The sequence below is a fragment of the Filicampus tigris genome, chromosome 16 (assembly GCF_054856515.1).
Source record: "Filicampus tigris isolate MCC_2025a chromosome 16, RoL_Ftig_1.0, whole genome shotgun sequence".
Taxonomy (NCBI): domain Eukaryota; kingdom Metazoa; phylum Chordata; class Actinopteri; order Syngnathiformes; family Syngnathidae; genus Filicampus; species Filicampus tigris.
Window position 1 is genome coordinate 8,751,324 of NC_141232.1, and position 15,121 is coordinate 8,766,444.

The 15,121-nt window shown below is 41.9% G+C and overlaps 1 protein-coding gene across 4 annotated transcripts in view; it reads left to right on the plus strand.

Moving 5' to 3' along the window:
• Nucleotides 1-15,121, plus strand: part of septin9a (septin 9a) — a 47,675-nt gene that overhangs the window by 11,459 nt on the left and 21,095 nt on the right. For 2 of the 4 annotated variants that reach the window (XM_086054917.1, XM_086054920.1), the window contains one exon: nucleotides 8,942-9,676. In XM_086054917.1, the coding sequence (XP_085911043.1) occupies nucleotides 8,942-9,676 (735 nt within the window). Of the gene's footprint in view, nucleotides 1-703; nucleotides 992-8,205; nucleotides 8,452-8,941; nucleotides 9,677-15,121 lie in introns of those variants that run through there. The other 2 variants (XM_086054918.1, XM_086054919.1) reach the window with 2 other exon arrangements.

Here is a 15,121-nt window from a genome sequence, read left to right on the forward strand (position 1 = left end):
GCCAGATATAGAAAAGCATACAATTTTGAATCTTCAGTAAACTAAGAAGCAATGTTTTTGGAATGCGTGGGAAGCCTAGAGGGACAGGAGAAAATCTATCATGAAAGATATGAAAGAGATCATGAAAACTCCACAGCAAGGCCGTAGTCCGGATTCAAACCTCCAACCATGTGTCACAAGATAGAATGGTGCCATGAAAGCTAGATTTCAAACACTAACGACAATTTTTTTCACTTTAATGTGCGTTAGATGATCAACCAGCACATCTACAGATATTTTGCTTTTGCTAGAGGCTTTTGCTTCATTCAGTGCGCGAGAAGAGGTGAGAGGCTACTGGAGGGACCTCCCACTCTATACCAGACCTGGCTCGATGCAATTTTGTTTCCTCTTTCCCAAGCTCAAGGGGATGCCTGTTTTGAAGACATGGATGACATCAAGAGGAGCTACGTGACCTCATTATGACACACCTCACGTAATGAAAGTGATCTTTATTTTTCGGTCGCTTCACTGGACACCGATCCCAACATCTGCTCCATCAGCTGACAAGAGCAGCTTCCAGTCATGTGACTGAGGCCACAGGAAGCGAGCCTGTGAATAAACCGTGGAAGTGGGAGGGAAGCGTGGATGTTCGTGAGGAGGGGGAGGGAAGCCGAAAGGGAGAGAGAGAGAGAGAGGGGAAGCAGAAGGGAGGCAAAGAGGAGGCTAAAGAAGTTGTGAAAAAAGTACGCAGAGTGAGAGAAGAGAGACTTTAGCTTGGATCTGCTGTTTTCTTTTCTTCCCCTCCCACCTCCTTGCACTCCCTTGCGCCGGAGTCCAAATTTGGGATTTGTTTAAAATCTGGACCGCTCCTCCGGGCGACGTTTCCTTGCTGGGTGAAAGGGAACCCTCGCATGATAAACACACTCGCCCCCCCCCCTCTCCCGCCCCCCTAAAAAAATGTCTGATTCCACGGTCAACGCTCACTTGGAGGGGATCATATCGGACTTTGAAGGTTAGTTGCGTTCTTCCTTTCCCCCGCCGCCTTTCTTGCTCTCGTCAGCGGCTATGTAACCTCGACCATGAGGACAGCAGCCTTAGATGTTTTCCACATGTTTGATTGGGACTGGACGGCATCTGGAAAAACTGAGAGGGCTTTCTTGACATCTGTGGTTGTGGTTTAAAGGGAAAATGCATGCTAAAAGTGTTCGAAACTGTTTGTTAATGCTGTTGTGAACTTGTAGCTGCAAAGCCCAAAAAAGGGTGCAATCAGCCTTTCTCCTCAGGAACCTGACTCACAATATGGGTGTGCTGCTGACCATAAAAAGCCTGGTACTTCCTTTGCAAAGTATATTATTATACTCAGAATGACTTATCACTGGGCTGGTACCCTCAAAAATACTGTTTTACTACCATTTGTACTTGACGACCAATGCACATATAAATGTCTTTTTGACCTGTGGAAGAGAAAACGATTTTTTGGGGACAGTTTTGTTCATAGTGTAATAAGGTCACTTCATTTTTCCGATTGACATATAAATATGTCTTTGGGATTGAATGAGTTAATCAATATTTATTGAATTCATTCACCGCCAAGGAGATATTTGTCTTTTCACAGTCCAGCCAGTCAATCCCAGGAATTTATTTATATATATTTTTACAAATTTTCAAACGTTAGGGTGAAAGAGGGTCCGAAAATATCTGGAACTGAATGCGTTAAAAAAAATGACGCATCCACCCATCCCTCTTCAGTTCATGTTCTCATTCGGGTGAGCTGGTGTCTAGTCCTTCTGACTGTGGGTGAGAGGACTAGGGGTGCGCACCCTGGACTGGTCGCCAGCCAGTAAAAGATTATACAAACTATAGTTATCAGACTGTATGTATTGCTTAGTTTAGATATCTGCATTAGCAATGCATTTTTTGCAACCATGTTTTTGTTTACAGGTGTCTTTGAGGCCACATCTTGGAAGTTGTCCCAGCTCTTAGGAATGCTGCATTTGTGCAGGTGGCGTCTATGGTTGCAGTGTTTTGTTGATCATGACTCATGACACTGAGTGCAATGGGAGCTCAAAATTCACACCCATGTTGCACAATTTGAATTGACGTAAGCTACAATCAAAAGTGTGACAGTTTTTTGCACTGGTAACATTCAACTTTTGTTGAACATCCCATCCGGCTGACTTGGGTCCCCTGGCACCTTATCTAAAGCCAGCAGTCTCAAATTTGGATTTTAAAAAGGACAGTGATTTTAAGTTGGACTGGCAAATTACTGTTGTTAAATTCAGCTTTATTCATCTTAGGCAGCTGGCTAAAGTAAAGCCTCTCCTTTCTCAATAGCACTTCAAAGTAATCCAGTTACATTACTGTAATGCACTTTATTTTGGAGTTAATCAGGCCTCCATCAAGTGTCTCCAGTTGGTCCAAACTGCTGCTGCCCTCCTAACCGGAGCTCATCGGAGGGAGCCCATAACTCCAATTCTGGCCTCCACCTCCGCCTTCACTGGCTCCCTCTACATTTTAGACTTTATTTTAAGATTCTTTTAGTTGTATTTAATAAATATTTAAATGGTCTCACCCCATCTCAGCTCTCTGGGCTACGCACCTGCCCGGTGTCTCAGGTCAGCAGACCAGAGGCTACTGGAAGTGCCAAGGATTAAGCAGAGCCTCAGATGGATGGAGCTTTTTTCACTGCCGGTCCCTCTCTTTGGAATGACCGACAAGCTCCCTGTCCACTTTTAAAGCTCATCTTAAAACACATTTTTATTCGATGGCTTCTGACTCGGCGTGAGACTCGACATTAGTGTTTAGTGGTGTTGACTGTTTTTATTAATTTATTGCCACTGTCTTTGTTTGGTCTGATTTTTACTCCATGTACAGCACTTTCTATGCACCGATGGTTGTTTTTTAAGTGCTCTGTAAATAAAGTTGACTTGAGTTTTGTTACATTTTTATTACAATTTTTGAAGAATGGCGTTCAACCATTCAACTTTATAACTTTTTTCATAACTTTTGGGGTTGTTTTGTAGTATTACAATAAATGCGACCCCCCCGCTTCCCCTAGTCTCGGGGGAACACCTGGCCCACAGCCACTCCCTTGTCAGGGCTCCTCTTTGTTTTCATCACTTGCCCACACATTCACCCTCCTGCTCTGCTTCATCCTCTGGCTGTTCATCCCCTCTTCCTCTCTCAGCAGCTTGTCCATCCTCAGGCCTTCCCCCCTCCTGCGACTCTTACTGGTGGGGGATGCAACAAGTTGACTTGTACTCTACCACCACTCAGGCCCCCTGCCCGTGTGTCTCTGTCTCCTGTCCTTCATGGCAGACAGCCATTAGGAAAACGCATCCGCACTTGTCCGGGGCGGCTTCTCCGTCAACGGCAGTTTGTTCGCGGTATGCGCGTTCAATCTCCGTTAGACCTTTAAACGAGCAGAATGAAAAACAAGGTTCCGAAGAGAAAACAACGAGGCGTTTGGGGGGGGGGGAATTCGAAAGACGTGTCCGCCATGTGGTTTAAAATCACGCTTTTATTGTTGTGTGTGACGCATAATGGGTCACTGTTCTTGTCAGTGAAGTGTGTACTTCCCCTGGATGGGCTTTTGCGTGCTGATTCATTAGTTGTACCGCATTGTGAGAACACTGCCGCACTTACAGCACAACTCTATGGTAGTGGAAGCTGTAAGCGAAATGGCTCTCAGGTCGTACAATTCAGAATTCGGAAAGCTCCATGATCATTTGTAAGCCAAGCCGCTGAGCCGCCCGTTTCGCCGGTGCAGTTAATATCATTTTGTTCCACGGAGAGCTCAAAAGGACACGTTCTTTTGGAAAAACAGGATCTTTGCGTGCAGTGTAAACATATCTCTGATAACCCAGCAAGCAGACATCTGGCTTCTATTGATTGCTTTTGTCGCTGCAGCTGCCACTTATCTCTTTTCTCTCAGTTGACCTCTTTCCTCCTTGCTTTTGGGAGACTCGCTGGCTCAGGGAGAGGAAATTCCACCGGAGCTGGATTTCTGTTGTGGGTGACGAGGCTATAACACAAAATGTTCAGTGTCAGAGCAGATCCAATACAAGAGTTGGATCACAAGCAACTGCTGAACATACTTTTTTGATTGGTCAGAGAGGTATGGGCACCAGTTTTCAATAGGGCTATACGTCTATCTATTTGATACCTGAGCCTTAAATGGGAAATTAATTGACTTAATCCACCTCCTAATTCCACTGCTGTCACATTGCAATTTTAGAGCCCCGTCATTACTATACAAAAATGCAAGGTATCTAAATGTGCCATATACATCATCTGAGCACCTGATGCAGGTGTTCTTATGTGCAGATATGAGAGAGAGAAGTCTTTGTTTATTGTTCATATTTAGGGAAGCTTAGACAGTTTCCTTGTTTTGTAAGAATAACAGTGACGTTTTTAACAGGGGTATTAGTTGAATGGTTTTTTTTTTTTTTTAACTCAGTTATCAGTGGTTGGCTCCAAAATCCGAATCGTGTAAAGCCTATATTAAATTAATCATGATGCACCAACTTTTTAATTCTTTTATGTGATTTCTCATTATGTTGTTACTATGTAGTTTATAAAGTAGATAGTAAATCGAGTGCTATTTCCCTTATTAAAAAAAAAAAAAAAAACGTATTACAAAATGTGTTTGTTTTGGGGCGGGGGGCTGTAATGGAGTAATAGCATTTTCGTTCATTTCAATGGGGAAAGATGATTTGAGAATCAAATTGACCTCATATCTCAAGGCACCACTGTATTGGCATATAAGCAAAATAAAAATACATCTTCAGTTGTTGGTCTGTTTTATCCAACTGAACACAAGGACTCTTTAGGTCTCCTCCACAACATCATGTGATCTGGCTTTTATGAAATCATTCCGTCAAATGTTTTCGTTGAAAAAAAAAAAAAATCACGCTCGGCTGCGAGGGCCTCCCTATTTGGTGCAGTCTGCGAGTACGTTTACGGTGTGTGCCTCAAGAGCAACGGAGCATGTACGTAGGCCCTCTGTACACAAGTTAAACAGGCACGAGCATAGGGGCAAGTAGCAGGTTTCCTTTGTGCATGTACACACACAGAACATTAAGTGTGAGCCCACCTCACCCTCATCCCTGCACACGCGATGCAAAGCAGTGTTTAACCTTGCACCCCAGCTGTGTTTAAACACGCGCGCACACACATACAGCTGACAACTGTCTCCACTGCGTCTACAAGGCATTCCGCGTGTTAGGTTTCAGTCATCACACAGCAAACTCACCACAGTTAGCACAACAGCAGGCAAACATGTTATTATATCACAGTCATGGTCAAACAGTCTGTGGAATAAGCTCGCTACTCTTTTTGTTGTGTACAATGGACTATTCTGATGTAGAGTAGGGCACGTAAACTAAAGCATACATGAAAACATATTGAAACAAAGTACGTTTGTGAAAATGTAGTTCTTTTTTATTTTTTTTTTATTTTTATTTTTTTTACTTATGCTGACCTGGGTAGTAAAAAGCAAAGCGTGGAGAGTCTGTGTCGCGGAACTACATCAGTGCAGTCAATGAATGGGGCTATTATTGCCAACAGTTGTTGATATATCCACACTGTTTTCCTTTATTTCTCACCCGTTGGTTCTTTGTATTGTTATAGTGCGGTGGTGCCTTGAGAGCCGCTGTGAGGCAATACGATGCAGTACAGATACAGACACAAACGAAGAACCGTCACCATTACTCTGTGGACACAATGAGATGCAATAATATTAGCTGTTTTTTGCAGATGTTAAAGAATTATTATCTTTCTACTATCTTATTGCTGCTACCATCTTTATTATCTGTTTACATGTGTTGCTCCACGGTTTGTGTTCAAATAACGTGTTGCTTAAAGGGTTGTAACACAGAAAACTGGGGATGCTAATTAATTAAAGCTTGACAAAATCCCACACAAATAGGACTTGAATTAATTCTTGACGCTTGACCTTTTTTTTTTAAACCGGCCTTTTTACATTGCAGCCGTTGATTTAAATAGGAGCATAACAGACCCGAACAAGAATGTAGCAAAGCCAGTTTGAGGCATTAAAATGACATGGCATCATGTGATGAACAAAGAGCTTGTTGTGAGGGATTAAATAATATGAGACGCAGCACCCGCAGGAACTTGTTGTTTTTTCTGGTATTGCATCTACAAAAGCCACTTGAGGATTGATAGTTACCATATTACCTCAGGCTCTGACATGCGTGTCGACGGTGTGGGAATAAAGTAAGCTTTGGATCAGGAAGAAAATGCAGTGAATGAATTGTCTTGAATTGGACAGTGCGGTATACAATACAATACAAAAGATGTAAAGAGCCATAAGTGATACGATGAATAAAATGCTGAACTGACAAAGCAATGTAAATTGCGGAAATGTATCTGTACGCAACTGACCTTTGTGGCTGATTGCTTCCTTCTGCCGTTATCAAACTCGAGGCCTGGGGGCCAGATTTGGGCCGCCACCTCATTTTATGTGGCCCGCAAAGACAAACCATGTGCGTCGACTTGCAAATTGCCTTCACTTATAATAACAGTGAGATATTGCAAGCATTTTTTGTTACTTATTGTGCTTTTTAAAATAACCGAAAAACAGTCGATCGCATTTTTTTTACTGGCTTCTGATTTCAAAACTAGTTATCCATCACTTTGTTGTGTAGACTGTAGGTGATAATATGAGGCATTCATTTATATGGGTTCACAGTCATAATAGCCCTCCAATTAGGAAAAACATTGTGCCCCGCGGGAAAAAAAAATGTTTGACATCCCTATCCATTTTCAACACAAAAAAGGCTTACTGGAATGTATATAAACTATTTTCAATCTTTAGTCAACATCTAAACGTCTAAACATCCATTGCGGTGATATAATGCCACACGGGTCCCACATACTGAGTAAAGAAGCAGAGTTTATGACACGTCTCGTGACGTGTAAAAATATTGCAGACACAGAACAATAGTATCAATTTGTGAAAAAAAAATTTTCAATTGACCATATCTGGACATGATGATTTTTTAGTCCCACATGAAATTGGAACAATGTGGAAGTCAACCATCACAAAATGTTGTGTGAGGTTCCACTATAAATCTGCTTTGGCATCAACTAGACAGATATTTCGTTGATGATCAACTTCATCATGTAGGAAATTCTGATTGGTGATTGAAGTGAAACTAGTGATCCACTATAATGAGCATTTTACCAAGAATTTTTGGGCACAGATAATGCTGCTGATTCACACACGGCGATATTTCCCATTGCACCAAGTGAATACTGTGACCCAGCTGCTTCACTGCTGACTCACTCGCTTACTACCATCAGCCATAGATGTGCTGTGAAAACAGCAAGTATTCCAAGAAGAACATCTTCCCCCATGCAAGTGCCTAGCCTATAGGAGAGCAAGATGCCTGCGTAGGCTGGGTATTTATTTAGGACAAAGAATTATTGCTTCGGGGCCTGTAGCGCCTGTGGTGTGGGCCTAAGTGGAGACGAGCCAGATGTCACCTTCACATCTGTCATGAAACAAACGGTGGCTACAGAGCACGTTCTTTAAACAACTACTGTATGTGGGATTGTTATTATGCTGAGCAGAAAATAGTGATGCTGTCAGAAAATTTGGCTTCAGCAGTTTTCAGTGGTGCAGAAACGCACTGCATTATGCCATGCCGTCTGAGCATTTGTCCCAGACAATTCTAGTAAAATGACTAGGGCATACTAGTAGAACCACTGGATGTTACTGGTGCAGCAAAACTCCAGTAGTTGTGTGCTGCTAGTATTATTAGTAACATTATAAAAATGAAAAATCTACACAATAACTACTTGTGGCATGCAAATGTCAACTAGCTAGAGCAGTTTAGTTGTTTTTCTCCTAGCGCGCCCAGGTTCTTCTATTATAAAATAAAATATCAAATATCAAATATATCACAAATATTATACAGTAGTAACAATGACGCTAGTTAGACAGTCAGTAGTGGGCCCGAGTTGTTATAAGTGCGCTTAATGAGGTAAAATTTAAATTGTATTAGGCAGAGCACAAATCACTCCCACCGTGTATCCATTCATCCATTATCCATTATTAATTCATTTTAATATATTAATGGATCAATGTATGTACCATTACAAACAAGACAGAGGCTTCACGGGCACACTAGATTTTACGATAACGTTTGAACAACTTTTTTAAAGCAATTTCAATCACCCGGCGCACGAGGCGATGTTTGCGCATGCGCGAACTGTTAAACAGGTGTTCTTGATGTCTGACCACCAAGTATGAAGAGATTGCCGTAAATTCCCCCTGTACAATTTTGCGTCTGTAAGCTATTCCGGAGCAAGAGTTCCAACCAGCAAGTTGACGTCTGTTGGGTTCGTTTGTTGTTTTGACGAGGGTGAACGTTGTTCTTCAGCGAGTGCTTTTCTTCGATTTTTCCAACGCGATGCTGTCGATCTATATGAAGCGCGTCAAGACAGGTGAGGTTAGCTTATGTTAACTCATGCAAAATAAACGCTGGTCGAAACAGAGGATGACCGCTGTGGTTAAACAAAAAAACAAACAATAAAAAACACAAGCGTTGCTACTTGGAGGTGCCTAGAGAGTAAACATTCATTTTTTACGCACATTTTTGTTTATAGCGGCTTGGTCCTCTCGTTTGCAGTTGTGATGGTACCGTTTATAGTTGCGTAAGTAGCTTCTGTTCTTCTGGATAAAAAATAAAATAAAATAAAAAAAGGAATGCGTGTTTATTCAAAAAATGACACCACAAACTGAAGGATTATCCCTTGTCTCTGTTGGAGGGCCTGAATACAAGCGTTTCCGGCCCTGTCTCACTTGTCATTTTTAGATCATGTTTGGTTTGCTTTGTTTAGCCTTTTTGCATACTTATGGTAGGATGGGTTCAGGCTGAATAAAGCCAATGTTAGTCTTTTGTTTCCGCCTAACCAGAAATATTTTGTTTTCCAGCTCTGAAACGATCATTTGAAGTGGAGGACACTGATTCGTCCACGCACCCCTCTCCACTGTCCCGTCGGACCAACAACCCCCTCCGCTCGTCGCTCTCTTCCACATCCAGCCAGAGGAGTTATGACCTAAGCTCTCGCAACTCTGACTACTACTCCGCCAAATCATCTCCCTCCGATTCCTCCAATCTGCGATCCCCAAAAACCGGCATGAGGCGCATTGAGTTATCAGGGGGTCGCACACCTGATGCGGCTTCTTCTCGCCGCACAGAAATCTCAATTGAGGTCTCCTCCAAGCAGATTGACAACTCCCCCAGTGCCGGCATCACTCGTTTTGGCCTCAAGCGACCTGAGGTGAGCCTAGGCAGTCGGAGCACCCCACCCGACGGCTCCCCCAATCCCATCTCCAGTTCCACAAGCAGGCGGCCTAACGAGCCACCCGCACCTCCAAGGAGGATGGACGCCCAGCTCTCGTCTGCGCCCGTCTCTCGGATCCCCGAGCCGCCTCAGAGAAGAGCGGAGCACCCGTCATCCACCTTCAGCCCGGTCGAGGTGGCCCGGCGGCCTGAGATTCCGAGCTTCAGACAAGCAGATGGTTTGGTGACAGGCGCAGCAATGGAGAACAACAACCACCTGCCATCTCCTGCACCCAGCGCGCCTCTGCCCTGCCTGGCTGACAGCATGGTGGACTGGGTGCCGCCCACTGTCACGGAGACCCCCACGGCTCGACCAACAGACCGTGAGTAACTGAAAACCACTTTTATATTCACACGCCACAGGATAATCAATCAATCAATCAAATCATCTTTTTAAATGGGAATTTACCGCACCGATTGCAAGGGAGGGAAAATTCCCAATTTTGGTCTGATTATTGGCATGTGTGCACCCCTCTTAAGGTAGGTCTTCATCTGGTGATTCTTTTCAAGGCTCAAATGCAAAAACTAGTTACAGAATATCCAGATCAAAGTCCTCAGGACTCCAAAAAGTTGATCAGTATTGACTGTGAGTCCTATCAAGCCAACGAGAATGGGGGTGGGGGGAAATTCCATTTGGCTTAATAGGAAAAGTTTAAGCTCTGATGTGCTCGATATTGAAATTTCCACAAATTTATACTTCACTGTAGTGCGCGGAGGTATTTTACCACTTTCATTTTGTATTAGTGGAGACCTTTGAGAGTTTGAGTGCAGAGTAAGAAAGGGAGCTCAAATGTAGGTCACACAAGTAATGATGACAATCGCAGATCTTGTTCCGCAACAGCAAGGAATTAAGAAAATAAATATTCAAGCCAAGGATCACTGCTGTTTCACAATGAGAGAAGGTGAGGATTGAAATGATGGACTTGAGGGTATATTTGTGTTAATATAAATGAATTTAAGTGATTGCACTTTAGACATTTTTTTACTTTTTCATTGTCATGATCTTTTAAGATAACTTTGACCAGTAAATATTGCTACAATTTTTGATTTATGTGCAATCCATTTTACATGACGCATTTAAGTACTTTTTTCTGTCTAAAAGCACAGTGCTAAAGTTCAAATTGTGTGTACCATGCCACTGTATTTTAATGTTGGTCATTAAGGCGGTACTTGGAGAGCCAAGTTGAAAGTTTGAGTACTAGTCTCCAATCTACGTTGCTAGTGTAGTTAAAAATAGACATTGTGGCGACCATTTCACCTGTCTTTTAGCACCACCATCTGGACAAAATGTGCGTGTTCATGCTGGTACCTTCGGTTGCCAGCCGGCATTCACCCTTGCACTTAATTCCTGTTGATTTGTTAGCTGGGGTGTTGTGAATTGTATTTTAATGAACAAAGTATGTATTTTGATGGGTTTAACAAAAACAATCATGCACCCGCCATTACTTTATTAGTGCATGTTCATTGTTGTTATTAAGCGTTTGGGCTCGACGTTTTATTCCATTTGCCATTCAGTTTCAATTCAGTTTCTTCATTTGAATGACTCATCTTTGTGCAGCTATCTGGAGACAGCTGTAGCTCACTTGTTGTGTTGCAACCAGGCACAAGCGGCCAAGAGGTGATACATTCCAAATCTGGAAGCCATCAAATATTCTTAACGCCTCCAGTTTACACTCTTCGGCAGTGTTTCTGACCATCTTTTAAGCAAATAGATAAAACGACAGTGATGACCTGGCCCATAACTAGACCCGGTAAATATGTGGAACATGTCCGCGTGGGTGAAATCAGAGTGCAAATAAAAAGATACTGTCGACTTCAGATCATATTACTTCCTGCTTGGTTGTGCATGTGCAGGGAAAGAAAGGAGTTAGTCAGAGAATGGAAAAGGAAAATAAACTGGAAAAAGCAGGGTGTGAAAGTGTGTGTGTGTGTGCGATTTCCTGTGTGCAAGTAGAAATCCGAATAGGACAGCCCACTCAGACCTCCAGACCGGTCGCTTTGTAGTAAAATACATATACTACACGCCCCACAGTGTTGACTGCACTTTTTTCAACAAATACACATTACTTACTTAGTATACAGTGACTCGATAGTAGTCCATGCAAATTGGAATTGCATCGACGAGTTGCTTTTGCGTAGCCCCCCTTTAAATTGTAGCAATGCATTCTTTGGCCACCTCATTAGGTACTCCTGAATCTAATTATGTATTTATTCATTTTTGTTATGTATTTATTTTATTTCTTTATATATTCGTTGGTTGTGATATCACAAACATATGTGCAGCACTTTGTAAGAGCATTGTTTTTTAAATGCTATATAAATAAATTGGATTGGATTAGATTAGATGCACTACATTAAGAGTCACCAATAGACCATCGTATCCAACGACAACAATAAATGTCTTTTGTGGTAAATGATGAGCATCTGCAAGCGTTTCTTGTGCGGTGGATATGAAGTCCAAACACTCCTGTACAAATGCAAGGTTTTTGTGATATCAACTTAACCGATTAGACCTTCAAACTCACGTTAACGGGGAATCCGCACACAAATAAAGTTCAGATGTTCTGGTAGGCTTTTTCTGGCAATTGGTTTGCTTTCTGGCAGAAGCCTGAAGGTCTTGAGCTAACACTGACTGCAGTTTGGAACTGTTCATGATTCTTTCCACCTCATCTAAATGGTGGAGAAAATCAGCTCCAACAGCCTGAAACCGGCACCCCCATGTTTTACTGTAGGTCTGTTTTTTTTTTTTTTTTTTTTTTTCCTTTCTGATGATGAGCAGTGTTGTGATTGCGCTAAACATACCTTTTGAAATATGGCCAAAAAGGTCAAGCTTGGTTTGATCAGACCACATCCTGTTTTTTTCCTTGTCTTTTTCTTCCTCTTTTTCTTTAAGATGTATAAGCTAGGCTTGGATGCTTTTCTTTGGAGATTGTTGTCACATGTATCAAACAGCCAGTACTTGCCAGAAATTCCCGCAGCTCCTTCAGTATTGCGCTCAGTGTCTTGGCAGACTCCCTAATCATTGCCTTCTCCTCTTTTCACCAATTTTGGAGGGACGTCCTGTTCTTGGTAATGTCACGGTTTGTTCTTTTCTGCATTTGATGACCGTCTTCACTGTGTTCCATGGTATATTTGGTCCCTTGCAAATCCATTTGTACCCTTTTCATGCCTGATACCTTTGAACAATGAGATCCCTCTGATGCTGCAGAAGCTCACTGTGGACCATGCATGGCTTGTGCTATAAGATTTGGTTGAAAAAAAAATAGTCAGGAAAATCCTGTTAGATCAGCTAAACAGACACTTTAAAATGTTTGTGCTAACTCTCATTTAGCATGAGTTTGAATGTGATTGGTTAATTCTGAACGCAGCCATGCGTAATGATTTATCATGCAAATTTTTTTTTTTTTTTCATACCGCAAAAAAAATATGTGGGTATGAACTCGGCGTCGACGCTTGCACAATTACCATCGGTTCTATTTATACACTGGAAATGACTGATAATATCTTTTTACCTGCATGCCGAGATGAGTGGGCACAAAGCTTTGCACACAAATGGATTCATAAATGCACAACAAGAAGCGGTAAGGGCTGCTTTTCAAGAGTGACTCTTGACATATATTTAGTACCATGCGTCACTACACGGGCGTAACAAAGTCCCACTGTACTATGGTGCAGAATACCTTAACATAGCTGCCCAAATCCTTCATTCCAAGATGGTCAAACATGTACTTTAACTCGAGTTTCACTTGATCATCGAATGAAGTTGAAAGTAGGCCGTTGCAAAATAAAAGTATTCCCAAGTTGTTTTTCCAGCTACTCAAATAGAATCGGTGTCTGGGCTTTCAAATTGTACTTTGAGTTGGATTAATGATGACTCATTGTCTCATGACTTGTTGGGTCTTGTGCTGGCTACCCAGTATGTTTTTTTTTCTTTTGTTTTGGTTTTTTTTCATTTCTTTTTTATTTGAAAGGCTCCATCTGTGTTGGAGAAACATAGAAGCCTGTCACAAGGGATTGGGAATGGTCTCGCTAAGAAATCGTTTGTTCGACATGCAAGACTGTACAGGCTGCTTGAGAAAGGCTTCCTGATGTTTCACACAGATTATGGATTGACTCCTATGGCTAATCATTTACTTTAATTTGTTAATCTGTAACAACAATTTCAAGAATAAAAAAAACTAACAAACTGAAAAGCAGAGGTCGTCTGCATATCTATAATTTATCAGTTTGGTTCGGTGTCATGGGACTCTCAGCAGTGAATTGTTGCACTTTGATTGGACCCGGTCATTCACTCATTTTTGACACACTTTGGTCAGGTTACAGGAGGATGATTTTAGTACAGTGCTACCTCAACTTAGAACTTGCGTGTTTTTTGATACAAGCTGTTACTTGCACATATTTTTTTGTCTTGACTTGCGAGCAATGACTTGGTATATGAGTGCACTTCAGGCTGTCCACAGCTCTAGTAAAGTGAGAAAAATGGAGCAAGTAAGCACGGCCCAACCGATATGGATTTTTGTATTTATTTATTTTTTTCTAGGCCAATTACGGTATTTCTAACCGATTAATCATACGATTAACTACAATGCATTAGCCTTTAGTATTTGTTTGATTTTACAAAGACAGCAATTGGCAAAAATCATCCGATTTATTTATTTTTTGCGGGGAGGGGAGTGGGGGCGGCGTACACATTCTGTTTTATGATGTCTTGGAAAGGTCCGGAAGTTGCAGTGAGCCATTAGTTGCTTGTGGTTTCCGTTGCGTCATCTTTTAAGAGCTGCATTTGTTGTTATGGTGCTTATGCATGAGTGGGAACCTTTGGGTTTATCAATTTTTGTATTTGTACCGTACCCAAATATTATATTGAAAACACAATTTTCCTTGTAATCATTTAGCTTTTAACCAAAAAAAAAATTAACTGAAGATGTCTTACTTTCCTTCAAGCAGCGCTCTTTTGTTGTCGGGAAGTTTAGCGCTTCCTGCTTTTTCAAGAGGTTCGCTGATGAGGGATTTTGAGGGTTTGCCTGGGCTTTTTCCGCTTTTAGATAAGACTGTGTCCGACCTCTTTCAACAAAAGGCGACCAACTGTAGGTACTGATACACCTCAGCGTTTTTACGATTGTTCATTGTCTCGCTGTCTGAAGCTTTAGGGTTAAGCAAGTAGCGTAAAATGCAACTGTATCAATTTTTCCTGTCATCCTCCCACCCCTCTGCATTAAGAGACAGCAGGATTGCAATACCTCGCTTGAGCTGCGGCAGCTGCTGTTCCCACATGCTTTGTTTCTAAAGATTGTTACCACAAGCCGAGCGTTGGCCAACAACGTCCTGAACACTCAATGAAAGAGGATTAGCACAATTGTGTTTTCCTTTTTTGTGTGGCTGTAAGGGATTCATGGCATTACCGTTGATTTTAATGTGGCAATTTTAATTGCGGAAACAAGGGTTTACTGTTAAATGGGTGGTTATGGAAAGAATAATTCAAGGCATCACTTTAAATCTGATTCCGATTTTCATGGATTGTCATAAATTAGGTCCACATTGAGTGGTGCGGTGTCAGGTTCACACCACTTAGGACATTAATAAATAACACACAGTGAGGAGAGAAGACACTCAACACAGTATTGTCTTTTTACCCGCGAGGACAACGTAGGAGACTGCACAATTACAATTTCTCACAGCGTTCTGAAACAGCCCCTCCGCCTCCTTTATTTTCTTGGGTGGTCCCTAATTGTATACATAAATATTGCTACTCTAAAGGTTGTGGGGAG